We start from the raw sequence: 27,330 nt of genomic DNA, 5'->3' as shown, positions 1-27,330 counted from the left end.
TCTAGCACACTTACCTGGCTGTTGTTCAAGATGAGTAGCTAGCGGAATGCTCTCTAAGCTCTTCAAGGCCTGGACCCTTTAAGCAAATAGCTCTAGGCTCCAAAAACATATGAAAAGATGTTCAACCTCATGGGGATTCAGAGAAGTACAAATTAAGACCATTGTGAGTTACCATTTTACACCCACGAGATTGGCAAAAAAATAAGGAGCCTGACAATACCAAGTGTTGGCAAGGATGTGGGTACTGCTGACAGGAGTGTCTGTGGGGATAAGTGATTCAGAAAACCATCTGGTATTATCTTATAAAGTTGATCATTCACTTTCCCTACAGCATAGCAATTCCACTCCCGGGCATGTATATTCCAAGGTATGTATACATGAATGCTTATCATTTGGACCACACTGGTTATTAAAATTTTGAAATAAATTCAGGCCAGTTGGTAAATAGCTGCTACTCCAAGTCTCTGTCCACCCATCCCCTTTACCGTGTGACCCTACTGCCCCTCCCCATGTTCTGGCTGCCCCAGCTCCTCTCCTGGGGACCCTTCCAACATTCCCATGATCCAGCAACAGTAAGGTTAACACCTAGCCTCTCATAATACCTCTAGGACTAGGTTCCAGCTCCATGGTATTCATTCTGATTACTCGGTGCCCTTACCCTTCCGATTGTTTGTTATTATTATATACACCCCAGAGAAACTCTTGTTCACATGCACAAAGAGAAATGCACAAGTTTATTCATAGCATCAGTGTTCTTGGTAGACACAAGAGCAACTGCAACAGCCACAATAACAAATCAACTATAAATAACTTGATGTGCGTGGACGGAAGATGCCCATCTGAGCCTCATCCTTCTGTTGGGTCCGAGAAGTGCTCAGAGGCTCTGGGCAGATGAAGGAGACAGGTGGGCCTTTCAGTGGGGCCCAAGCCCCATCTGATGTCATGTTGGAGAGCAGGTACGGAGCCCTCATTTCTGTGCCAGGTGTTACATTCCTTAGGGTTGTATCTTACTTCCCAGCTGAGGCGGCAGTTACCATGCTTCATTCCATTTCACAGGGAAGGAAGCCGAAACATAAAGAAGTACAGTGGTTTGCCCAAGGTCACACACTGTCAAGCTAGAGTTTGAGGTCACGTCTGTTGGATTCCAAAGCCCAAATTCTTCTTCACCACTGTGGGCTCACTGCCACAGAGTAGGGGCTTCTGGGGTGTAGGACCTGCTCTCCTCAGAATCCCCAGCATCTAGCACAGAGCCTGGCATATGGAAGATGCTCAGCAAACAGAGACTTGATATCACAAATTAGTCAGTCAGCCTGTTGTGTCAGACCTCAGCCTCTGGCCTGGCCTTGCTCCTGTCTGGTCCCTGAAATCCAGGCCAGAAGGTCATGTATCCCTCCAATTCTGCTTCCAGATCTCTTGACTTTGAACCTGGGCTTGTTAGTCATGTCTCTGGGAGAGGCCCCTCCAAATATTTAAACACAAAGAACTGGACTTGGGGCACCCGGATGGCTCAGTGGTTGAACGTCTGCCTTTGGCTCAGGTGGTGATCCCAAGGTCCTGGGATCAAGTCCCACATCAGGCTCTCTGCAGGGAACCTGCTTCTCCTTCTGCCTATGTCTCTGCCTCTCTCTGTGTGTCTCTCATGAATAAATAAATAAAATCTTCAAAACAAAAAACAAAACAAAAAAAAACACACAAAGAACTGGACTCTAGTTATGGATTCCTTTATTTTTTAGATGTTGATTGAGCACCTACTACATGAAGTGCAGAGCTCAGCTTGGGAAAACAGCACTGACCAGAAATCATCCTTGCTTTCTGAAGCTCTCAGCCTGTCCTGGGTGACCCAACCCTGAAACCACATCCTCCCAAAGAGCGGGTGCTGAAATGAAGCCCATGTGCTTGGCTTAGTGGCCCTTCAACCGGTCAAAGTGGTCAATCAAATTGTCTGGCACTGCATCACTTAGTTGGGTGTTCTGTCCCCACATGCCTCCTATCTGACCTTTTGCCTGAGAAAGAATTTGTTTTTGCTCCGGGAAGAGAGGTAGAGCTATGGAAAGTCCAACGTGCTCATTTATTTGTTTGGTTTCCTTAATTTAATCTATTTAACAAATAAAAATAAAGATAATGTGTTTGCCCAAATAGTGACAGGCTCCACCTGATGTGTTATTATGACACTTCTGGAATTAAAATCACACCACTGCGGCTAATGACTTCAGTGCCCAGGGCAGTGGGGAAGTACCAGGTGGGGTTAGGTTCCTGAGCCCCCGCCACAGCTCTACCAGTAACTGATGTTGGAAAACTGATTTGGCCTCTTCAAGCCTGTTTCCTTCCTTTATAAAACGAGAGTTGAAGCCGCTCAGAAAGACAACTTTCACATTCGCTACCTCATTTTGCCGTCATGATATTCTATGAGGAAGTCTCTTTGGTCCTAATTTATCAGTGGAGAAATGAAAGCAGAAGAGTCAGAAGAATCCAGATGACTCAGCCAATAAGCAACAGAGACAGGACCTCAATCCCGGCTCCCAGTCCCTGTCTGCCATCCTCTTGTCTTCACCAGGGTTTCTCAAACTTGGGAAATGGACATATGCCTTAAAAAATTTCTCACTGACCTTAAGAATATTTCCAGGGACCTTAGGGATCTTACAGACACAAAAATATAAGAACCTTCTCAGTTTGATCTTTGTGGAAATCTTGGTTTGTGGAGGGGGCTGTAGCATCACTGATTATCCCAGTGCCAAAGCGATCATAAATGCAAACACCAACACAGGTATAGTCACAAGACCATGCGACATTATCAGGCAGACATCCAGACAATCCAAAAATATTATCCTTAATTGTTTTAGCTTATCACTGGAACAAACACACAAAAAAAATTAAAGTCTAAAGGAACTTGTGGGGAACACCACCCCCCAATCTGAGATTCTGTAAGGCTGCCTTCACATTGCCTGAAAACCCCTCCCAGTTCTAACATTCTTTGAGTTTCCCTGGTAACCATCTGCTGGTGGAAATGACAATTAAGCTGTTCAGCTGCCTGGTTCACTTAGTTCCCCCATTATGGCTCCGTGCCAGGGTCAAGAAGGCCTGAATTTACCCACCTGCAGTGACATGCCAAAGGAAGAGGGAACCTCCCAAGCCCAGGGATGAGTCTCAAAACAAGGAGTCCGAAAAGCCTAAACCTGGATGAACATCATTCATTTCTCCACCACCCCATCCACTAACCCATCCGTTCTTCAAATATTCACTCCTGCCCGTTATATTCTAGGTCCTAAATTTGGGAGAGAGAAGATAGGGTGGAAAAAAAAATAAGCAAAGTTTACCAAAATGTATATAATGTGCTACTCTCAATGTTATATAAATGCATATATGTATATACCCTCCAATAACATTGCTTCCTCCTGGGCGGCTGGGGAGAAGGGTGGGAAGCTGGGAGACTTTTCTCCACATCCTTTTTGTACCTTTCTAGTTTTTACATCATGTGTGTGTATTGGCGATGCCAGAAATAAGTTTCAGTTGTAAACAACACTCCTGACTGCCATCCCAGTGCTCTGGTCACTTGAGCGGGCCAACCTCTCTGTGATGGTGGTATTGGTGGTGGAGTGATTTAGGGTGAGCAGAGTGAACAGTAAGAATCTTTTGGCCTTACTCTCCACGGGCTCTGTGGTCTTGTCCAAATGGCTGCTCACCCCAGAGGGTTCTGCCCACCTCTCCCCCAGGCTTGACCCTGCCCCAGCAGGGTGCTGGGCCCAGGATGAATTGCTTGGAGGTAATGGGGGTACCCCCCTGCTGTGGCCTCAAGAGACCTGTCTGTGTGGGCTGGCATGTGGTCACGTATGAGTGACAGTGACCGGGCACATGTGCTCTTTTCTTTCCCCAAATATTTTCCTTGGACCCTTCAGATGCTCTCCCAAGCCTGCTACCATGGATAATCGGCTTTCAGCTGCCGTGGTGTGCATCCTCCCGCCTCTCCCACAAGATCAGGAATGCAACTCCATACCCACCCCTCCCTCAGGAGTCACCTGACATGGGCTCAGGACCCAGGGCCAGAGTGCAAGGGGAGGAGTGGTGAGCCTGGATTCCACACACCCGGTTCCTCCTGAGACCTAGCCAAGTTCTGAGATGTAGTTAGATTTGAAGAGAATGGATCAATCCCTTTGGACCAGAAAACATTGGGACGTCCATGCTAGATGGGCTTCAGATGGCAGCCTCTCTGGAGACTCTTGTCAATGAGTCCTTCCCCTCTCCCTCCTGCCACGGCCTTCCTCCTTCCAGGTTCACAGCATCCCTGAAGCTCGAGACTGTCCTTATCCCTGTTTTACAAGAGAGGTGACTGGAAACCAGTGGTAAAATAACTTACTCCCAAGTTCACCACACCCGTAAATCTCTCAGGAAGGAATTCCAAGCTGGCCCAGCCCGGGAGCCCATTCTCTTCCCACCCCAGCACAAGGCCTCCTACGGAGGGCGCTATGCCGGCAAAATGGCCTCTGCCTACCACAGACTGCAGAAGCAGAGGGAGAGATTGACACTGTAATTATCTTAAAATGTAAAAATCCTTGTGCATCAAAAGACTCCATAAATAAAGTGCGAAGACAGGCCACCGACTGGCAGAAGGTAGTAGCAACAGGCCCAGAATTCGAGCTCCCACAAATCAGGAAGAACCACACAGACAGCCCAATGGAAACATGGGCCAGAGATACAAAGGCAATTCACAGGAGAGGAAATGCAAGGGACCAGAGAAATGATGAAAACGTTTCAGCCCCACTGATCAGAGACATACAAATTAAAAACACCAATGAGAGGCATTTGGCCCCCATCAGAACAGCATAAATTCCAAAGTCTGACAATTGCTAGCGTGAGTCTGGATGTGGAGCGACAGAAGCTGGCCAGCCCTTCAGATGCAGTCAGGCGGTGGCAGTGGGGGACGGGAAGAAGCTCCTGTGCCCAGGGACCCCTCCCCAGGTGCATGCGGAGACGTGTGCAAGGACATTCATGGCAGTGAGATTTGGATCATGAAAAACTGCAACCAGCTCAAATGCCTATGGACAGAATAGATTAATAGATTGTAGTACATATTTACAATGAAGCGGATTAAAAAAGTGGCAACGTATGTACTGAGCTCTGCACACAACTCGGATCACACAACGCAGATAAATTTCAAACAAAATGTTGAAAGAAAACAAGCAAATTGCAGAAGGCTATGTACAATATTATATCACTCACAAAAACTTGAAAAAATCTGCAAAGCAGTACTTTGCATGTTTTATGGATATATACATATATAGCATAAACATAAAAATATGTACAGGAAAGAGTCATGCCAACCTCAGGGAACAGGGTGGTGACTGTCTCCGGGCAGGAGGGAGGGGAATAGGCTGAGACATTCTGACTTATTGGTGATGTCTTTTTTCACAACCTAGGTTCCGGGAACATGGGAGCTGTATGTATACGTACCTATAGTTTTCACATGTCAAATGTTTAATTTTTTCAAAAAGCAGGGAGCCAGACTGTGGCTCCCAGGTCAGTCGCCTCCCAGGTCACAGATCACTGTTAGAAAATCTCATCTGCAGTTTAGCCATTGCTCCTAATTCTGTTCCTTGAGGATCCCGTGCGATTGTGTAGGCTGGCAAGTGCAGAGAGGAGGCTGCATCTCCCAGCCACCCCCTCCAGCGCCACCCCCTCCACCCCTCGCCACCCCTTCCAGTCTTTAAAGCAGATGGCTGTTCAAACAGCATGTTCTTTTCTGTGGAAAGTCCTTGAGAAGCCCAGATGCAAAGGAGGCTCAAAGAAATCCCACCACATTTGTCAGTGGAGTTCTCCCTGCTAACCACGGACGAGGCTCAACAAGGGATGCTCAGTGGGGAGAACTGAGCTGGGCGTCAGGACATCTGCTGTTGATATGCTGGGTGACTCTGGGTAAGCGACAACCCTCTCTGAGCCTTGGTCTCGCCACAGGAATGCCAGTTAAAACGTGTGGTCCAGTGTGGTGGTTCCAAACCTAGAAGCATCAGAATCAACTGGCGAGCTTTTGAAAGTGTTGAGGCCAGGGCCCCGATAATCGCAATTGCCTGAGGTGGGACCCTGGGAGTGCATTTCTCTTGAATTGCCAGGTGATGCCAATGCACTGGCAAGTTTGGGGATCAGACAGTCATTCCAGGTTGGACATTCACATATGTGAGAGAACTCTGTCCACGCCGCCTTATCTTCTCTCCCCACCCCCAGTGCCTTCCTGTATCTTTGTTAATCATCACCCTGAATAGTTGATGCCAAGCAGGGTGCTGGGTGAGAATGAGGGAGCAGATGAGCTTCCAGAATGCGGCCCCTCTCAGCCTCCCACTCCTTAGTAACCGCAGGGAAGCTGAGAAAGAAGGCGGGGAGGAGGGGCAGGCACTTGCACCCCCCCACAGGTGGAGGAGGGTCTGGTGGGGGGACATGGCCCATCTGCTGAATTCCCACCCCTCTGTTCCAAGGCCCAGTGGCTGAGCTACTGGAAGTGGTGCCTCCCTCCCTGCCCCCCATCCTCAGCAAGGGCAGGGAATCACCACAAATCACAGAGTTCTAGAACATCCGTCAAAGGCAGACCCATGTTTTCTCGATGGAAGCCATTCACGGCCGCCTTACCACCTGTACTATTATTTAATTGCTACTTTCTTTTACATTGACTCACTGCTTTTTTTTCTTGAATGTCTACTTTAGCCCCATTCTAAGCAATAATATCTGTGAAATAACAGGTTTGATGTGCTAGTTATTTTTTTGTCGAATACACATTAAAATAAATACATAAAGATTTCCATTTTAAAATGTCCATCTATTTATCTCCTGAAGCCACTCTGTGCGTCACTGCGCTTTCAGAAACACGGAGCTGGTCCAACCCTCTCCACTTACAGAGATGCAGACTGAGGCACGGGGGACGAGGGGGGGCTGCCACAGGCCATACCACGGGGATGGAACCCCTTATCCCCACAGATGTCCACGCTGGAGATTGGGGGGGGCACCAAAGGGCTTGTGATGGGGCCAAGGGTACCCTGGTGACCTTGACCTTTAGGGAGACCTTTCTCTGGTGGTGCACTGCCCCCTCCTGGTAGGCCCTTCTGCAGTGTGGCTCCTGGGAGGAACATCCAGAACAGAGGGCCTCCTCTGAAGGTGTGAAGCTGAGGCCTTCAGTCAGGGAAGCCATCCCTGAAGAGGTGGTATTCGCACTGGGCTCTGAAGGGTGACCAGACAAGGCCAAGCTCGAGAGCCTATTAGGAAGCTGTGATTCGTCCTCAGGGTCAGTGATTGACCCGGGTAGGGGGGAGATTTGATAGGCCTGAGAGAGAAGCGATGCCAAGTGCAGTGCGGAGAACACAGGGGAGGAGAGAGTGGGGCAGACACAGCTGGAGGGAAGAGAGGCGTGAAGTGGGACGGGCCTACCTCCGCCTCGAGCCCGCGGGGACCTCACCAAGCTGATTCCTGCCTCGGGGGCCTGTTTCCTTATCAGTGAGAAGAGAGAGCCAGGCGTCATGCTCTCCAAGGACACTTCCAGCTCTGAGAAATAAAACCACGTAAATAGGAAATTATGCTGATGAAGTTGTGAATCGCTACACCCCTTTGGCAGTTAATTCTGCTTTAGCTATTAAAATAAACCAGAGCATCCCCTCTGGCCCACTTTCATTCCATTCTACAGAAATTAAAGTTCCGGTCCGTAAGGATGTGTTTAGCAGGGTGTTGAGAGCAGCACTGTTGTATTAGCCAGAAGAGAAGTAACCTGTCCTGTGCTGTCTCCCACTCTGTCACCAGGAGTCCCCCTCCTCCCCGCCTCCCTGCAGGCAGCTGGCCTCCATCCAAACCTTGCCCCTCACCCATTAACTCAGAGCTCCTGGCCTGGGCCTTACCTCACCTTCCTTCTCTAGGAACAGAGCAGGGAACCAGTAAGGTGCTCCATAGGGTGCTCTGAGGGCTAAACCCGTAAGTGTGGGTATGTCTCGCAGCGCAGCGCCAGCTCACGGTAGGTGAGCTGCCACTCTTACTCAAAAGGCTGCAGCAGATCCCAGTCTCTGGAGAAATGGCTCTAATATGTCAGTCGGTGAAAAAAAAGCGAGTTGCAGAATTGTGTGTTTAATATGATCCCCTTTTGTAAAGCAGAAAAGAGAGATGAAAACGGGGAAATGGGAAGGGAGGATTCAAGCCTTATGGCAGGGTGTCTGTGTCTGTCTGAGCCCGGAGGGAGAATGTGAAGGGACCTGACACGGGACCCCAGAGGTTGCTGAGGGTGGGGGTGGAGGGATGGGGTGTTAGAGGGTAGGGAAGTGGGCTGGGAGTGAATGACATGAAGGACCAGCTTTGTCTTTATACAGCCCTGAATCGTTTGACTAATGATTTCAGGATTCACTTTTAAACCTTTTGTCAATCTTTAAAATCTCCAGTGAGATTGAAGAAAAAAGAAAGCAAGAAATTGTCATCCCAGGAGAGGGAAGGAGGCGGTGAGAAACCTACTGGCCTAAGTGACTTGGCCCAGGGAGAACCCATTGTTACAGTAGATGAAAGGGCCGTCTTTGGGTCCTGGGGGCAAAGGCAGCCTTCCCAGACAGGCCCCTCTCTTGAGAGTTCCAATGTCAGAAGGGCCTTTGTCCAACCTCTCCAACCAGAAGAAATGTTGAGGATCAGAGAGGTCAAGAGACTGGCCCAAGGTCACACAGCAGAGCCTGGCCAAAAAAGGGAGTGTCCTGACTCCTGGCTCAGTAGCTTCTCCCTTGTATCATGCTACCTTCCACTCTGTGCAGCAGCCATCCTGCTGGGAAAAGAAGGTTATAACGTCCCACCAGCTTAGCTTCTTTTCCCTCTGTTGATAGTCCCTCCTTCACTCATTTCCTGAGTGCCCTCACTGTGCCCTGCTTGAGAATTCAAGATGACTAAGTCATGCTGCTTACCCGAGAGGCACTCACAGTCGAGTGGTCTGGAAGCTTCTGCCTTCTACCACTAACAAAGACATCTTTTTCTAACTGGTAAAAAAAAAAAGAAAAAAAAATGCTCGGAGGCTAATTTTTTTTTAAATCCACTGTTTTGTTTGCTGCTGTCTTAATTGTTGCCATGTTATATTTTATCAGTTTAATGTTTTAATTTTGTGCTTGGGCCCTGAGGCAATTCAGTGAAGGGTATGATTTAGAAAATCAAGGAAATAAAAAAATTGTCCACAGAAGAGGCAGCCTCCCAGGAGCCAAGGACAAAGCATAAGTGCCTAAAATGAATTTTATTAGGAACAAAACAAAAACAAACAACCTGTTGCCAGACAGAAGGTATTAGACCATCCTGGTTTTGTTTTTGTTTTTTAATTTAATATCGGTTCTTCATTTTTCTCCAAGGTCAGCCAAAGACTCATGACCCAGTACCCTCTCCATTGACTTCTAGAAGCTTCCACATTTCTGCTTCTGGGCTTGTACTCACAATATGTGCCTTACCTGCTCTGCCCTCCTTTCTTCCTCAGGAGACAGACTATAACCACCCTTGCATTTTCCAATATTTGTTGACTGGGGTTAGGAATAACACAGCCAACAAGACAACCTCAAACCTGCCATAGGGGAATTTATTCCCTACTAAATCATTCATTCTCAATGAGGGTGATAATGCCCCAAAGGGGTGAAAATCAGTTTTTGGAGGGGTGAAAAGAAGCTTTTATTTACAAATTTGTATGCTCATCAGCCTGTTGACTTATCTCAGTCAGTGGCCCATCCGGCCACCCAATCAGGAACCCAGGCATTGCTATCATTTGGAGTTGTCAACTGTCTTCCAGCTCAGGCTGCTGGTTACCAACCTCATGGTGGCCCAATCCATGGTGGCTTCTGCTTTTTCCCTGAAAATTGAGACTCTATCTGTCTCTACTTTCCTCCCTGCCCAGTCTAGAACCCGGAGCCCAGAGACTGAGCATCTCTCTTGCCAACATTTAGACCCCTGTGCCTCTTTTCCTCACCCATCTGGCAAAACCCAAGGCCTCTAGATAAACCCTACTAAGTACTTTCCCCCTGCCTGCACCTGGGTAGGTGAGCTGTGAAGGAGGAAACCTCTCAGTGAGATGGGATAGGACACACGTAAATTAACGATCACCAGCTTCAAATGGGTTGTCAACATTGTCAGGCAACTGGGGATTTTGTGGGCAAGTTTGCTTCCCAAGTCGGAATGCTCATTCTCCTCCTTCCTCCAGACTCTTCACCACCTCTTCCTCGCTCTCAGCAGAGGACCTTGCCTCCCACTTTGAAGAAAAAATAGAAGCTCAAGATGAAATCTCCCTTAACATCCCACTACAAACCTACATCTACATCTGCACCCATCCTCTCTTTGTTCCTTCTTTTGGTTCTAGAGAAGTCATCCCTCCTCCTCTCCGAGACCAACCCCTCCACCCACATGCCTGATCCCATTCCCTCTTGCACATGCTCCTGAACATCACTTGCTGATTATCTCCCCTATTTCCTACACCCCTAATTAATCTCTCTCCCCTTGATCTGCCTTTAAACAAACCCAGCTCTCTTGCACCTTATAACACACCTCCTCCGACACACACACTGACCCTGTCACATTGTCTCTCTTCTCCCCTTCATACAGAAACTTCTCAAAAGACTCACTGCCTCCCTTACCCCTCCTTCACTCATTAGACCACTGCCACCTGAACTTCTCTATCACTCCAAGAGGTAGCACTCCCTAAAACCATCAACAATTGCCACAACTGTCATTAAAACAAAGCTCACGGTTCCATCCTCATCCCATCTGACTTCTTAGACCATTCCCCAGGGGCTTGCCCCACTTTCCTGAAACTTTTCCCTTGCCTTCCTTCCCTACACCCACCCTCCTGGGTTTTTTCCTACCTCTCTGTTTGCTCCTTCTTGGCCTTTGCAGGCACATCCTTGTCTGTGCAGCCCTACCCTGGGGGTACACCTCAGGGCTCCCTCCTGGGCCACCTTCTCTCCTCTGTCCGTGTTCTGCTCCTTGGGCAACCTGGCCCTCAGCCACAGCCTCAGTTATCATCTCTCCTCTGACAACTTCCCACCTTCTTGTGGGTCTAAACCCAGGCTCCCAAGTGCCTACCCGACATCTGTACTCTATGTCTCAAAGGCATTCCAAACTCCACCTGGCTAAAGTGGAACTTGTGCTTTTCATGCCCGCTCCCCCTTGTCACCTTCTCCCTGCTCTGCCCCCACCCCAGTCCTCTCCAGTCTCCTCTTTCTCAGGGAAAGTGGCTGCCTGCCAGGCTGCACAGAAACTTTGCAGTCCATCCGATGACACTCCCTCTGCCTTGCCCTCCATTCCAACACATCTCTATGACAACTTTACTTCCTGATGACTCTGGAATCTTCCACCACTCTCCACCTCTGCTGCCACCAGCATCGCCCTATTAAATTCTGCCTGGATGCCTGGCTGCACTCCTAACCCTAACTTGTCTTCCGGCACATACACATATGTACCCTATTCCACTCTCCACTGGGCATTCACACAGGTCACATTAAAATGAAAAATCTATCCTGTCCTTCGTGGACCTACACTGTCAGTGGCTTCGTATCATGCTTAAGATGAAAAGAAAGATCCTTAACATGGAATTTGCCTGTGTCCACCTTCCACCTTCCTCAATCCCCCTGCTTTTCCTCTACACCCTGCTACCAAGGCCTTTTCTCACCTCTTTTCTCTTGCATGGGTTCTTCTCTCTACCCCGGGGGTCTTCCCACACCTTCCACCCAGCCATTCCTCATCCACACATAGTTCAGATTTCCTTGCAAATATCACTTCCTCGGAGAATCCTTCCCCAACCCCCAAGAAAGGATAGATACCTCCTTCCTGTTAAGTGCTTTCACAATAATGGCTAGCATATATATAGGCACAGCACTATTGTTAGACGCTCTTCTGCTTAGAACTCAGTTACTCTTCATGACAACCCTGTGAGGTAGATATTACAATGATCTCTATTTTACAGATGAGGAAGCTGAGGCACAGCGAAGTTATGTAACTTACCCAAAGTTCCCTAGTTAACAAGAAGCAAAGTCAGAATTTGAACCCTAGCTGTGTGACTCCGCACAATATTTACTGTTCCACAAGAAAACTCAATGCTTTTCCTCTCTGCGTGTATGCACTATTTGTAACAATTTGTAACTTCCTACACTGTTTAGCATGTGTCTCTTCCTTCAAACTCTAAACTCTCTGTTGGGGTGGAGACTACTTCATCCCAATAGTAAGTACTGAATAAATATTTTACTCAATGGCTAAACGCAGGTTAGTCTCCTCCCTCTTTCTTCCTCACTGCCTTTGGTCACCTGGTCCTATTCCTGTTTCTTCCTGGAGAAGGAGTTCTTAACTCTAGGTGATTCAATTATGTGCTTATCCATGTCCTAAAACTGGTTTGAAAATGTTATGTCACATTCAAAATTTTCTACAGCAAAGTCTAGGTGGTTCACGCTGTCTTCAGTTTCTCAATGGGTCCATGAAGTTAAAAAGAGCTGATTCAAATATTTCCCAGCCTACCTCATCCTCTCCCTGCCAACCTCCCCTTGACAAGTACAACAGCCTCACATCTAGTTTTGTTCTCCACAAATCCATCCTCCACATTCTGATGATAGCAATCTCTTAAAAACACAAACCCGGGTCACCCTCCTCCATAAAACCAGTCAGAGATTATCTATCACCCTTGGAACAAAGTGCAAGCTCTGCTTAGCAGGAGAGGGTGCTGTAGGGCCTGTTTACTTCTCCATCCTCCTTGTCCTTACTCATCGCCTCTTACCCACAACTGCAGCCCACCAACACAGACTGGGTTCTATGTTTGGGCTTCCCAGCCTATACCAGGGCGATTTCTCCCGTCTATATACAGGCAGTGCCCTCTGCCTGGAATTCCAGTCCTCTCTTCTGCACCTAGAAATTCCTACTCCGTCTTTAAGCCTCAGATGAGATGCCTCTTTGGGGTTAGGTGCCCCTCCTCTGTGCTCCCGAGGCTGTGCCAGTCCTGGACAATGCGCTCAAGGCATTGAACCACAGTTGCTTGGTTACCAGATCTCCCTGTGAGCTTTGAGGGTAGCCACCATTTCTTATCCATCTTTTTATCTCTCCTTCCTAGGTGAGCAGTAGCCTAAGGTACGGTGCTCAAAAACGATTTATGCAGTAAATGAACAATGACAAATAGTCATGGATCGTAAAATCTATGGGAAGTGAATGCATGAGTGGGTAACTGGAAGTTCGGGACCCGAGAGAAATGCAGATTAAGATGTTCAGAGATGAGTAAAACCCTATCGCGGCCGTCACAGCGAACAAGGAGGGCAAATCCCTGCGGTGAGCAAATCCGGAGGGTTTAAGAGGGAGTCATTCATCGCTAGGCCGGGAGGCGGGACCGGCGGGACCACGCCCCCCCGCCAATGGGAAGCCTTGTTACTCGCCGAGCCTCCGCCCCTTTCGTCCGCCGGGGCGGGGCCGGCCGCTCCAGGAGCTAAGACTACATTTCCCGGCGCGCCGCGCGGCGCGGGAGAAAGAGGAGCCGGAAGTGGGGCGCGCGAGGTCCAAGGGCACGAGGGAAGTGGCGGGCGGGGACCGAGGGGGGCGTGCAGGTGAGCGGACAGGCCGAGTTTCGCCGGCATGGCCGAGGCCAGGAAGCGCCGGGAGCTCCTTCCCCTGATCTACCAGCACTTACTGCAGGCGGGCTACGTGCGCGCGGCGCGGGAAGTGAAGGAGCAGAGCGGCCAGGTGAGCGTGCGCGGGCCGTGCGCTCGGGCCGCGTGCAGGAAGGGCTGGAGAGCGGCTGCCTGCGCCCCCTCCCCCGGCGGCCTGGCGGCGCCCAGCGCCCGACCCTGCGGCGCCCCGGGGGGCGGCCGGGGGTCCCGAAGGAGCCGCAGCCTCTGCCGCCCTGTGGCTCCCTGCCCTGGGCCTCAGTTTCCCCAGCCCCGCCGTGGGCGGGCCGGGGTGTGAGATCCGACGCGCAGGGCTTTGTAATTCCCGCGCCCCTTACCTCCACCCCCTTCCTGGTAGTGGCGGTTTAAAGTTTCCCAAGTCCCGGCCACGTGGCTCAGCTCGGCCCGGGACGGCGGGTGGGCTGGAGGGTCGGGTCGCCGATTGTCGATTGTCGGAGGGGTGATTGCGGCCGCACCCCAGGGAAGGGGGAGGCGGCGAAAGGGAGCGCCAAGAGGAGGGGCCAGTGGCCCCTAATGGAGCTGAAGCTCAGGCCCTCATCCCTCCCGTACCGAGGTAGACAGCTCTGGGATGCGAGCTTGTGGTGGAGTCATTGCCTACTTCATTTTTTCCCCGCAGCTGTCTCTGGCGCCCAGGGTGCTGGTGATAGAAGGCTGAGCAGGTCCCCCAGCCCTCCCAGGGTCTACAGTCTTGAATCTAGTAGGGGAGGTGGGCACAGATCAAAGAATCACAAAGGTAACTGTACACTTAACACGTTAGGTGCCAAAAACGAGAAGCATAGGGTGATAAGACAGGGATGGCAAATTGCCCACATCAGGGATACCCAGCATTGCTTTCCTGGGGATGTGGATGCTGATTTGAGACCTAAGAGAAGGGAAGTGGATATTCCGGGCAGAAGTGCAAATGCCCTGAGGTCGGAGGCAACTTGTTGCATTTGTAGTGGCCTCTGGAAAGTCTATTGTGGCTGAAGTGTGGAGTTACAGGGTGACAGAGCAGGTGGGGAGCTGGCTGGAGCCCTACTGTAGTTAGTTGGGTCTTCATCTGAGGAGTAGCGGTAAGCCACTGGAGGGTTTTAAGCTGGCAAAGTGGATATTGACCTGATTAGTCATCCCTTTGGCTGTGGCGTGGGGTCTGGTCCTGATGCGTGGCTCCCAGAATCTCCCTAAAGGGTGATGGGCCCTAAGACGTTATTATCCAAGCTTTTCTCCACCCTCTCGACCTTGATTGCTTTTGCTTTCTTACTCCATTCAGATCACTTAACAGGTAAGTGGGGCAAGAGATAGTACCCATCTTCTTTGGGGCATTTGTCTAGGCGAAAGTATCCTGTATCCTGTCCTCATGGAACTTGTACTGTAGCAGGAGTAAATGAACAAATATTTTTTAAAAAAGAAGAAGAAGAAGAAGAAAGTTAATGATAGAGTGTGTCAGGTGATCTTAGGTGTTAGCTATAAAAATAAAGCAGGCAAGGAAGATAAAGAATATCAGGGTTCAGTTATAAATAGGAGGATGGGGAAGCCCCATTGAAGGCCTGACATTTCACCTGAACTTTCACCTCTGAGAAGGCAGAGACCTGAAGGAATTGAGGGAGCGAGCCATGCAGTTAGCAGGAGAGCATTCCAGACAGAAAGAGTAGCAAGCCCTGATGGGGTGGGTGGCCTGACACATTTGAAGGACAGTGAGGAGGCAGGTGTGTCTGGGGCAGAGCAGAGTGAAATTGGCGATTGGAATCTGTATTACCAGCTCATGTGCGGCGCGCTGGCTAGAATATCTCATTCAGGCCTGATAGCTTCCTGCTAGGCGAGTGCTCCTCTTATCCCCGTATTATAAAGGAGCCTGAAGTTTGAAGAGGTGAAGAGATCAGCCCAGCCAGTTAACAGAGGAACTCTGCCTGACTCCATATGCACCCTCTTGGCCATTCTGCCCAGATCTCAGATTCTCAGATGCTGCCCTCACCTCACACTGCTCGCTCAACCTCCCTGGGGCACTCGACACCCTGGGTTCTTGACATTTACAGAGTGGGTCATCTGGCCTCGGCTCCACTGGACTGGATTCCACCTGGTTCCCTCTGCTTCTACCAAGAAACTGGCACCATTTGGTTCTAGTCTCTTCCCAGTGGATGAATGGATTGCGGTCGTGCCTCCTGGGTGCCTTGGATGTCTGGGCTGTGGTTTGTACGACCCTGGGAAGATCGCCCCACCTGGCCTGTAAAAGACTTGAGAGGTCAGGGGTGAGAAGAGCCCTGTCTTGTGGCCTCTAAGTGTGGAGAGCACCAGGGAAGTTGGGGGCTGCTGGATAAATGCTAGCCTGGAACATTCAAACTCCAGTCTCCCAGAGGTCCCTCTCCCTAACATGTTATCTTAAAAGGTTTTATCTGGAAGTACTTACCCTCCTTGTCTCTGGAAGGTTTGAGTGGTACTAACATGGCCAAGCAGACCTATTTCTCAGAGCAAAAAGCCTCCCATGAGGTCATGGAGAGTTGGGCCCAAGGAGGACCTGTATTGTCCTAGGGGCTTAATTGCTGCTTTCTTTTTGCTTCTCCGCAGAAAAGTTTCCTGACTCAGCCTGTGACCCTTATGGACATCTATACTCACTGGCAACAGTAAGTCTGGCAGGTCTGAATAGGGATACCCCAAACCATCAGCTTGAAATAAGCTAGGATGCTAATCTGGTCTACAATCTGGCTGCATAGCCGACTGTGGACGCTAGTATCGCTCCTGAGAGCCAGGTCACAGGTATGGGTGTCTGATAGTGAGAGAGGTGTGATCAGTGCTAGTAAGGACCCCAGCTTTTCAGTGGCTTGTTAATCATTCAGTCACCAAACATCTGTTGAGTTCCTACCCAGTAAGTGCCAGGTCCTATTTTAAGTATGGAGATACTGTCCTGAGTGAGACAGACATGGTTCCTTCTCTCCTGGATCTGACATTGGAGTCAGGGAAGTAGGCATGCATCAAAGATTGAAACAAATAAATGTAAAGTTAAAATGGTAGTGAAGATTATGAAAAAGGACCCAGTGACAAATCCCATAAACAGGTTAGCCAAGCCTCATTTCGTCTTTAGGGGGAGGTTTGGGGGGGTTGGGGGCTTAGGGGAGGTTTCCCTGTGGTGACCTTTGATTTAAGGGCTGCAGAGAATGGGGGAGTGAACGAGGCAATAGGTCTGGAGATGAAGGTGGAGCAGACCTGGCAGGGGAAATTGCCGATGTAGAGACCTGTAGCTGCAGCCACAGGATAGAGGAGGTTGGACGGTTGGCAGGGCCCATCCCAGGCAAGGCCTCATCATCCATGGTGAGAAGTTGTGTCTTTGCCCCAAAACCAGTGGGAGCCATGAAAGGGTGAAGTAGAGATGGGTGAGATCACTCTGCAGGATGGCGTGGCTGGTTGGGGCTGTGGACACCATCATCTAGGCAAGAGCTGATGGAGCTTGAGACAGGAATAACAGAGGGGTAGAGAGTCAGACAGTGGATTCCAGGAATATTAGGGGACGAGACCAGGAGCTGTGGATGGTCTGGAGGGGCAGTCTTGTTGACTCCTGGTGCCTGGCTTGTGCACCTGCATGGAATGTGGGCCTGAGCATGGAGCAGGAAGCCAACCCAATTTAGAGGGAAAGATGGAGGGAAAGGGAGGAATGTTGAGTGTGAAATGTCTGTGAAACATGCAGAAACAAGGAAAGGGGGGATAATCCAAGGACCTGTCAACAGAGGATTGGTTTGAGACGGAGGGAGGGGATAACCATTCTCTCTGTGAATTGGCCTGACCATAGTCAACCAGGGGAGTGGAGTGAAGGACTTGCTGTCATGTCCCATGAGGAATGATTAGAAAATCCTGAATTGTCCAGGATTGACAAGAAGACAGGCAAAGGGACAGGTGATGTGTCTGTGCATCTCTGAAGACAAAGGGAGTGGGGTATTCTCCGGGGCTCTGAGAGACTGAAGTGGGACCCAGAAGTACCGCTTTAGGGAGACGGGTTGCAGCTTCTGAATAGAAGCTATCCAAGAAGGAGGTAGGCTACGGTTCCCTGTCCTCAGAGTTGTGTAAGTAAAGGCAAGAATGGTGCGCAAGAGATCCAGCTTCCGGTGGGAGCTAAGGTCTGTGAGGGCCCTGTCAGCAATCAGTTCTTGCTGTCCTCTGCTGCTAAGAGCACAGTACATGCCTGCACTCCCTCTCCCTCACCCTCTTCAGCGTGCCCAGGTGTCTGGATATTACAGCACTTCCTTCCCTAGAGAACCACTCCAGTGAGTCCTTCCTTGTCACTGGTCCCTTCTGTGGATGAGGGGGACTGAATGGAATGAGGACCTCACACACCCACTAGAGGCAGCCTGGCCTAATGGTTCCCAGCAAAGTTCAAACCCAGGGGCTAGCTGTATGACTTTGCGCAAACTTGGCTTCCTTGAATCTATGTCTTCATCTGTAAGATAAAGATAGTAAATAAGGTGCTAAACCTGACCATTGGAGGCATCCTCCCTACCGCCGTGCCGCCCCCCAAAATTTATTGAGCAGCAGCTACTGTGAGCCAGAATTGTTCTTGATATACCTGGAACTAACCAGAGAAAAATCCCTGCCCTTGTGAAACTTACATTCTGTTGGGAGGAGAGGGGCAGGATGAATTGATGTGTAATAAATGAAACCTAGTTTTCAGAGGAGTCTCAACAAAGTAGCCTTCCTGGGAATGAGGGATCCACATCCCAAACTATGGCAGAGTGTATCTATCCCAGCTGGGGAACATGGGGCAGAGACAGTGACACCACCTCAGGGTGGGAGGGTGAGGTCAAAGGGATGGTACTTGCTCAACCAGGAGAGTGCTTCTCCTGCCCATGCCCCAAACTTACTCTGACCCTGAGCACAAGTCACTTAGTTGATAGTTTCTTGAGATGTCTGCTACAGGCTGAAGATACATAGTAAGCCAGCAGAGGTTCCTGCCAGCACTGCTCCCCTCCTCTGCTAGGTTTGACCACGCGGTGGGGGAGTCAGGCAGGAAGTAAGTAGAATAACAAGAGAGAGAAAAGTGCTCTGCAGAAAATGAAACAGGATGGCAGGGCAGAGAATGTTGGGGGGCAGGGGAAGGGCCTTTGAGGTGGCTGTATTGGTGCTGAGGCCTGAAGCACCAGAGGACCTAAGGAGAGTCTTCCAGAAAGAGGGCACTGCAGGTGCTGCAAGTTCTGGAGAAGGGGGAGCCTGGGTGGCTCTTATGAGCAGCCTACAGGTGCTGGCACATTCCCACTCAGTGATTGTTAGCCACTGTCATTATATAATATTATCAACCCTTCTTGATTATTTTGAAGACTAATAGTTATAAAAATAGTTTATGAAATGGGTGAAGATGCAGAATACAAGTATATTACACCGTGTTTTCAAATTCTGTATGCATACTTCCTTTGAGGGAGGAGGTGGGTGTCTTTCTTTTTAAATCTCCTGGAGGTGCCCTTGCCACCTGGTTGGTATAGCCAGTCACCCTCGTCCTGCAGAACCTCAGAGGTTGGCCAGAAGCGGAAGGCAGAGGAGGATGCAGCGCTGCTGGCTAAGAAGACCCGAGTGTCAGACCCCATTAGCAGCTCAGAGAGCTCAGAAGAGGAGGAGGAGGAGGAGACAGAAGCTGAAGCCACCAAAACCAGTAAGAGTCCTGCATGCTGGGGGAGGCTTTGTTGGTGTGGGGGGCAGTGCTCAGCCCAGGGTCCTGTAGCTCTGGGGAGCAGGCTTTCAGATATTGGATTGTTCCAGGGGGAGAGTCCACCTCCAGCTTCTCCTCCAGTGAGCCCTGGGAAGACCAGGAGCTTTCAGAGAGAGATTGGAAGCGTCTCACATACCTTTTGCAGTATTTAGTTGAGCCCTTTCTTGTGCCAAACATTGTGTCCCAGGTACTGGAATTCTGGTGGCGAACAAGAACAGAGCTGGGCCCTTACAGTCTAATTTGGGGTACAATAGCTATGTTGTTATAAGCCCCTGGATGCTTCTGATAAAGATGGAAAGAGGCCCACATTTGTAGAAGATCTGCTGGAAGGATCTCAGAGGACAGCTAGCAGGCACCTCTTCTGTGTGGCCTCTGGGCTGCTGAAAGAGGGGCTGCTCTTCTTGTTTTGGAGTTAACACAGGCAAGGTGTTCCCAGGGGCTCTGGTTTCAGAGCTTTGGCAGGGGTGACCCCGTGAGGCCTCTGCAGCCCCTTCTCCCCAATTCCTCGAGACAGTTTGTGCTTCAACCAACATAGTTGTAACTCCACAGTGGAATCGTCCTTTTTCTCTGCAAGGTTACTGGGCTTTACTTACATAGAAGGTAATTTCTTGGTTTTTAAACGTATTTTCTGATTGTGAAAGAAATACAGGATTCATCATAGGCTATTCATTAGAGGGTATATGAAAATTACTGGTTAAAAAGGCAGGAAAAAATTACCCATATTCTTGCCACCTACGATTTGGCAAATTATTCTTCCATTTATTTTTCCTGGGCATTTTTTTTTTTCTGGACATGTTTTTAAAAAAATTCAAAATCATATTGAACATATATCTTCTATCTTTCTTAATCTTTTATTTATTTTTTAATTTTTTAATTTTATTTTTTTATTGGAGTTGAATTTGCCAACATATATAACACCCAGTGCTCATCCCGCCAAGTGCCCCCCTCAGTGCCCATCACCCAGTCACCCCAATCCCCCGCCCACCTTCCTTTCCACTACCCCTTGTTTGTTTCCCAGAGTTAGGTGTCTCTCATGTTTTGTCACCCTCACTGATATTTTCACTCATTTTCTCTCCTTTCCCCTTTATTCCCTTTTACTAATTTTTATATTCCCCAAATGAATGAGACCATATAATGTTTGTCCTTCTCCGATTGACTTATTCATTCAGCATAATACCCTCCAGTTCCATCCACGTCAAAGCAAGTGGTGGGTATTCGTCGTTTCTAATGGCTGAGTAATATTCCATTGTATACATAAACCACATCTTCTTTATCCATTCATCTTTCAAGGACACTGAGGCTCCTTCCACAGTTTGGCTGTTGTGGACATTGCTGCTGTAAACATCGGGGTGCAGGTGTCCCAGCATTTCACTGCATCTGTATCTTTGGGGTAAATCCCCAGCAGTCCAACTGCTGGGTCATAGGGCAGTTCTATTTTTAACTCTTTGAGGAACCTCCACACAGTTTTCCAGAATAGCTGTACCAGTTCACATTCCCACCAACAGTGCAAGAGGGTTCCCGTTTCTCCACATCCTCTCCAACATTTGTTGTTTCCTATCTTGTTTATTTGCCCCATTCTCACTGGTGTGAGGTGATATCTCATTGTGGTTTTGATTTGTATTTCCCTGATGGTAAGGGATGCGGAGCATTTTCTCATGTGCTTGTTGGCTGTGTCTGTGTCTTCCTCTGTGAAATTTCTGTTCATGTCTTTTGCCCATTTCAGGATAGGATTGTTTCTTTGCTGTTGAGTTTAATAAGTTCTTTATAGATCTTAGATACTAGCTCTTTATCTGATATGTCATTTGCAAATATCTTCTCCCATTCTGTAGGTTGTCTTTTAGTTTTGTTGACTGTTTCTTTTGCTGTGCAGAAGCTTTTTATCCTGATTAAGTCCCAATCATTTATTTTTGCTTTTGTTTCTCTTGCCTTTATGGATGTATCTTGCAAGAAGTTGCTGTGGCCAAGTTCTAAAAGGGTGTTGCCTGTGTTCTTCTCTAGGATTCTGATGGATTCTTGTCTAACAGATCTTTCATCCATTTTGAGTTTATCTTTGTGTATGGTGTAAGAGAATGGTCTAGTTTCATTCTTCTGCATGTGGATGTCCAATTTTCCCAGCACCATTTATTGAAGATACTGTCTTTTTTCCAGTGGATAGTCTTCCCTGCTTTGTCAAATATTAGTTGACCATAGAGTTGAAGGTCCATTTATGGGTTCTCTATTCTGTTCCATTGATCTATGTGTCTGTTTTTGTGCCAGTACCACACTGTCTTGATGACCACAGCTTTATAGAACAACCTGAAATCTGGCATTGTGATGCCCCCAGCTCTGGTTTTCTTTTTAATATCCCCCTGGCTATTCGGGGTCTTTTCTGATGCTTTCTTAATCTTTTAAAATTATAAATGCAAAACAAGTTCACTTTGAACCAATACAAAAGCATGTGGGAAAAAAATGAGAGGTTTTCTATCCTATCCTGGTTCCCTTTCCCCCGCCCCTTTAATATATCCTGGCAGGTAGCTTTGAAACCTCCCTTTGCATCTCTGCTGACAGCCATGCATATGTGCGCAAGCCCCTATCTAGGCACTATGTATAAAGCTTGGCCAATTTTATACTGACCGACGTTTGACGCTAATGAATTTGTATTTAATGAATTTTATTTAGTGATATTTAATGAATTTTCCCTGTGCTAATGGGATCAGAATTATCCTTTTTAAAAGAGTCCCTGTCGAGAGAAGCATGGGGAAATATTTGTGGGCAGCGTGATACGATGGCTGGCGTTTTCTTCAGAGTCCTCCTTGTTGAGGAAGGGTGCCAGAGAGGCTGCTCGACATCACATTGGCCACAAGTTGGTAATGGCTGGAGCTGTATGGTTCACTGTACTTCTACTTACAAATGTGTCTAAAATTAAAGAGAGAAGGAGATGGAATTAAATGCCCGGAAGAGAGTTAGACCATGCAGTTCATCTCCTCAGTGTCCTCTCTGGTTCACAGCACACCCTAGAAATATTGCCTGGTCTGAGGTCTGGGGAGACAGTACCTCCTGATGTAAGAGCACCAGGAATCTAGGTCTCAACATCTAACTAGTTCCCAGTTCCATGGTTCAGCTGCCTTTCCACTAGAAACTGTTGACATCCTGAGCAGCTTTCTCTGTGGTCTCGGGGCTGGCTGGCCTGCCACTGTCCCTGTCCTGCTAGGTGGCCCTTGGGCTGTGGTGTGGTGGCCCGCCCTGAAGTCGTGCCATGCCGTTGAGTGGTATGCAGCCCAACTGTGAGCCGGCCCTTTTTTCTCGTGGGGCTTCCGCGTCTCAGGACTCCATGGGGGATGTGGACCTGTGGCTGTTGTGTTGCCCAGCTCTCTCGCTCCTTCTGGATGTGGCTCCTGCCTACATCACTCCCACTACCACCTCCCAACTCCCCCCGCCCCAGCTCTTTTCCGTGAGTCTGGGCTCAGCCTCACATCCTCATGCCAGGACCAGGCAGCCATTCCAATTGCACTGTTCGGTGAGCTGAGACCTGTTGGCTGTTCTTAAATGAGAAAAAGCTCATCTGCCTCATCCCTTGGATGTTCCTATCTTGCAGCCCCAAGACTAGCATCTACCAACTCCTCAGTTCCAGGACCGGTTTTGCCATCAAGCACAAAAGAAAAAGGCGTGGTGAGTAGGACCAGCTCTGGCCTATGGGAGTGAATTGCCCTATGGGGGGACAGTCCCCTGCATCAGAGAAGGATAGTGTTGTGGGTAATTGCCCAACATGGATTCAGATGTTAGCCTTTATCACCAGTTGTGTGATCCTAGAGTGTCTCTTTACCTCTCTGGGCCTCAGTTTCCTTTTCCATAAGATGGGGACACTGCCCACTGCTCTGGACCCCTGGGCACAATATGCATCTGTAATAGCTCCCTCCCATCCCCCCACTCCCATCATCCCTGCATTGGCCTGTTCAGCCAACAACTTGTTACTGATCCAGTTATTTTCCAAGCACTCTGGGAGGCAGTGGGGGCACCACAGCACTAAGACACCTGTGGTTCTGAAAGCTCAAAGATCATTTTCTAGATTGAAACCACTTAGAGAGTGGAATACCATTTGCTGGTAGTCCATAAAGCAGTGTTAACAGACACAAAAAGGACGCGTCCCTGAGCTGCCTGGCACGCTAGCAACCATGAGAAGTAGTGATAAGAACCACAGCAGACTGCTGGTTACCGCTTAACAAGTGACTGCTGTGTCCCAGGAACTGTAATTAGGCTTTCTCCCTGCCTCTGTGAGGGCAGGTACCACTGTCAGCCCCATCTTAAAGATGAAGAAGCAGACTGAGGGAGGTAATTTGCCCGAACTCTGCACGGCTGGGAAGAGGTGTATGCTCATTGCTAAGCAGGCCGTACCCAGCGTGTCTGTCACTCCTCTTTGTAGGCAAAGACCAACAAAGCCAGCAAGATGGTCAACTCCACACCACATCCGGCCTCTGCCAAGGCAGTGGCCCACATTCTGTCTGGGAGATCACCCAGGAAGTCTGCAGGGCCCTCGGCAAATACCATCCTGGTCTCGGAAACTGAGGAAGAGGGCAGTGTCCCGGCACTCGGAACCACAGCCAAGCCTGGTGAGCAGCCCTGACCTCTAGACGCCAAGCCCCCTGAGTTTGGGCTGCGGAGGCAAGCCTCGGGCACTGCTTTATCCAGCTCTGGGACATTCTGGAATTCAGAAGTTTGTCTCCATGGCAGTAAGAGCCCCATGCCTTGATGAGGGAGGGTCTGCTGCAGGGACATGTCAGGCTTTGCCAGGGAAATTGGAGCAGCCTGGATGATGATGGATCATCTTCTAGTTTATGGTGCGCAGGTGGGTACAGGCCCACTATGGCGGCTGAGACGAAACTGAGAGGCCTGGGTTTGCCTCAGTTTCTCATGTCAAACAGGCGTTTGCCCTGCCTGCCTCAGTGTGATGATGGAGGAAGATCTCTGAGCCATCAGATGCTGGCTTGTGTGTGCTAGGACCTATTATAACCCTTCCCAGGGCCACAGAGACTTGTGTGGGAACACAGGGATACGAGTGGCATGCGCCTCAGCTGTGGGGCTTCAGGAAAGGTGGAGCTGAAACGCTGCGTGGGAGAGGCGAGAACACAACACCTGCCTCTCATTTGCTGGCGTGGCGGAGTGCTGGCGAGGGGAGTCTGAAGGATAGGTGCTCAGTCCTCTCCCTCTTCCTCCCTTAGGAATGGCATCAGCCAACCAGGCCGACAGCTCCAGCGAGACCTCCAGCTCCAGTGATGAGACCGATGTGGAGGTAATTGCCACCATCCTCAGGAGCTGCCCTCTGCAAACCTTTAACCCTCCCAGACGCCTGGCCAGGGCTTTGCACGCCAGCGTGGCCAAATCAATTCAGCAAGTGTTTCAGGGGCACTGGGAGCTGGAAAGTCTGAGGCCTGCAGAGCAGAGCCAGATGCTGCTCGTGGCACCTCGGGCATGAAAAAGGTCTAAGGTTGGCGGGGAGAGACACCATCGTGTCTGTGAGACAAGGGAAGGCTTTCTGGGAGAGGCAGCACTGGGAGGCCTTGGTGCACACAGGACTCACCAGGAAGGGGTCTGAGGGAAGAGTGTTTAAGTGGGAGGAGCTACACAAGCCAAGGCCCAGATGCAGGAGGGTGGCCATCCTGCCGTGTGGTCAGGGTGAGTTGGGTGAGGGGTTCTGGGCCTGTTGGTCAATGCCAGGCCTAGGCATATGGTCAGAGATGGTCAGGTGTTGGGCTGGGGCCTCCTCTCTTCCCTGAACTGTGGCCAGGGAGTCCTCCCTTAATGTGTGCCTAGGCCTTGGGAGTGTAGTGGCAGGCGGGAGTGCGTGTTTCCCATGGCCGTGGGGACGTGGAGGGGTCCCACAGGAGTTTGCCTGCAGTGCAGAGGAGATCACAGGCAGGGGCCATGTTCTGCTGTTGGACCGTAAGGACCACCAGGAGGCACTGGGTTTTATTCTAGCGTCTGTGAGAAGCCATTTCAAGGTTTTAGGGAGGCAAGAGGGCCTGATCTGTGTTTGAGAAAGATGGCTGATTGTGGCCAGGGTTGGACGACAGGGCAGAAAGAAGGTATAGTAAGACTATTGATGCAGCTGGTGGCAGGTGTCAGGCCTCCTGCTAGAAATAGAAAGGTGTGTGGAGGGAGGGCCAGGAGGATTCAGGGGTGGCTTTATATGGTGCCCAGAGTACTTCTCCCTTGCCTCCTGTCTCACCCAGTAACTGTGAAGATGGAGACCGTACTCCTGTCTACCCCAGGCCACTCCCCATGTTTCACCCCATCAGGATACAGCCATGAGGGCGCCCCGGGCGCCCATCCCTCCTCGCCCTGCCACGGGAAAGGGGGCCACTCCGGAAAGCCAGCAGTCAAACACACAGCCTTGGTGGGTCAGGGGCCAGCACAGAGCCCTAACAGCAGTGAGGAGTTTGTGATTGGGGAGATGGCTGCCCCAGGAACTCAGGGTCAGGTGAAATCTGATGAAGATAAGGGTAGGGCACTGCCGGTCCTGGAAATGTCAGAATTTTAGAAGTCTAAGAAAGAGCCCATAAAGGAAAGGAATGTGCCAAGAAGACTCTTGGTTAAGACTGGAATTCGGGATCCCTGGGTGGCGCAGCGGTTTGGCGCTTGCCTTTGGCCCAGGGCGCGATCCTGGAGACCCGGGATCGAATCCCACGTCGGGCTCCCGGTGCATGGAGCCTGCTTCTCCCTCTGCCTTTGTCTCTGCCTCTCTCTCTCTCTCTGTGACTATGACTATCATAAATAAATTAAAAAAAAAAAAATTAAAAAAAAAAAAAAAAAAGACTGGAATTCAAATCCTGGCCTTTCAGTCCTTGGGATGACCATCCCAATCAGATACTGTTGTTGAAGGGGCAGATGGGGTGAGGCTCCCAGTTGAGAGAGACTGGACTCTGTGTACTAGGTGGCTGAGGAGCATAGTTTTCGAGGGTTGTGTCCCCAAGGCTACACAGATGTGGGTTCTAGTCATGACTTTTCCCTTAATGCTGGTCTTGAGTGGCTTAACCTCCCTGAGCCTCTTGTCCTTTTCTAGAAAAGGAGTATAAAGACAGCATCTGCCTCAGGGAGTTGATTGAGAATCAGATGACACTAGGAAAGGACTTTGTAAACCATGAAGCCTCTCCTGCCCCTCAGAGTCAAAGATCATTTTTCCCTAATTGCATTTTCTGGTTCCAGGTGAAACCTTCAGTAAAACCACCCCAGGTCAAAGCCTCACCAGCCCCTGCCAAGGACTCTGTAGGGAGAGGGGCAGGCCCAACCCCTGGGAAGGCAGGGGATGTGACACCCCAAGGCAGAGGGGGTGCCCTGACCCCAGCCAGCAAGGCCAAGAAGCCAGAAGAAGACTCAGAGAGCAGTGAGGAGGAGTCTGAGAGTGAGGATGGGGCCCCCGCGGAACCACCCCACCAGGTGAGGCCTGGGGCCGGGCTACCCCTTGGTGTCCCCGGGACTCCCCTGCCCCCTGGGGGCCAGCCAAATGGCTACATGGTGAGCATCTCCTCTGCCAGATACAGACTCACCTTGGGGTTTGGGAAGTGGGAGCTGGGGGCGTGAGTTAAACAGCACTGGCAGCTGGGTTTGCCTCAGCCAGCCGTGTAAATTATCCTAGACAGGCTGCTTCTCACAGGGTGATCCTGCACCCTACCCTGTCAGTAACTCCCATGGACCTCAGTTTCCCTGTCTTATGAATAGGATGTGACCAGCTGATCTTATAGTGAAGGGACTTCAGTTTTAATTGCCTGGTCCTCTGGCTTCTCAGGCCAACTCATGCCTTGTTAGCTAACAGGAATCCTGTTCATTTCCATCTGCTGGGATGCCCTCCCCTGGGCAAGTGGCCAGGGCTCTGGGCACATGTGAAGGGAAAGCAGGGGGTTGGGAGGCTGTTGGGGTGGGAGAGCCAGGAGGAGGAAGCATCAGACCTCGGTGGGGAAAGGCCCCACAGTCCTGAGCTGGCCAGGGGAGACTGCGGGGGGTGGGGAGGCCTGCTGCATCCTGGCCCAGGCCGGGTGGCAAGGGGGAGGTACAATAAATATGGTTTGTTTTGCT

At 49.9% G+C, this 27,330-nt stretch overlaps 1 protein-coding gene and 2 long non-coding RNA genes across 11 annotated transcripts in view; 1 reads left to right on the top strand and 2 right to left on the bottom strand.

Annotated features, from left to right (window-relative positions):
* Positions 1-764: 764 nt before the first annotated feature.
* LOC112651280 (uncharacterized) lies at positions 765-14,073 on the bottom strand. 2 transcript variants are annotated; one of them, XR_007410317.1, is made up of 3 exons: positions 13,940-14,073; positions 7,405-7,518; positions 765-5,989 (listed from the first exon to the last, which is right to left on the bottom strand). It is a non-coding gene; the product is annotated as an uncharacterized LOC112651280 (long non-coding RNA). The 2 variants fall into 2 exon arrangements; XR_003130710.3 differs by lacking the exon at positions 13,940-14,073 and adding an exon at positions 8,901-8,974.
* The window catches only part of TCOF1 (treacle ribosome biogenesis factor 1), a 39,428-nt gene continuing 25,584 nt past the window's right edge, over positions 13,487-27,330 (top strand). For 3 of the 8 annotated variants that reach the window (XM_049109235.1, XM_049109234.1, XM_025434320.3), the window contains exons 1-7: positions 13,488-13,677; positions 16,164-16,219; positions 19,082-19,227; positions 22,859-22,932; positions 23,684-23,870; positions 24,480-24,550; positions 26,464-26,694. In XM_049109235.1, coding sequence (XP_048965192.1) covers positions 13,570-13,677; positions 16,164-16,219; positions 19,082-19,227; positions 22,859-22,932; positions 23,684-23,870; positions 24,480-24,550; positions 26,464-26,694 — 873 coding nt within the window. In that variant the 5' untranslated portion in view covers positions 13,488-13,569. The other 5 variants (XM_049109236.1, XM_049109237.1, XM_049109240.1 and 2 more) reach the window with 5 other exon arrangements.
* LOC125754989 (uncharacterized) lies at positions 21,918-23,795 on the bottom strand. The gene is made up of 2 exons (XR_007410316.1): positions 23,656-23,795; positions 21,918-22,179 (listed from the first exon to the last, which is right to left on the bottom strand). It is a non-coding gene; the product is annotated as an uncharacterized LOC125754989 (long non-coding RNA).

Source organism: Canis lupus, chromosome 4, assembly GCF_003254725.2.
Source record: "Canis lupus dingo isolate Sandy chromosome 4, ASM325472v2, whole genome shotgun sequence".
In the NCBI taxonomy this organism is placed as follows: Eukaryota; Metazoa; Chordata; class Mammalia; order Carnivora; family Canidae; genus Canis; species Canis lupus.
This window is presented reverse-complemented; position numbering and strand designations above follow the sequence as displayed.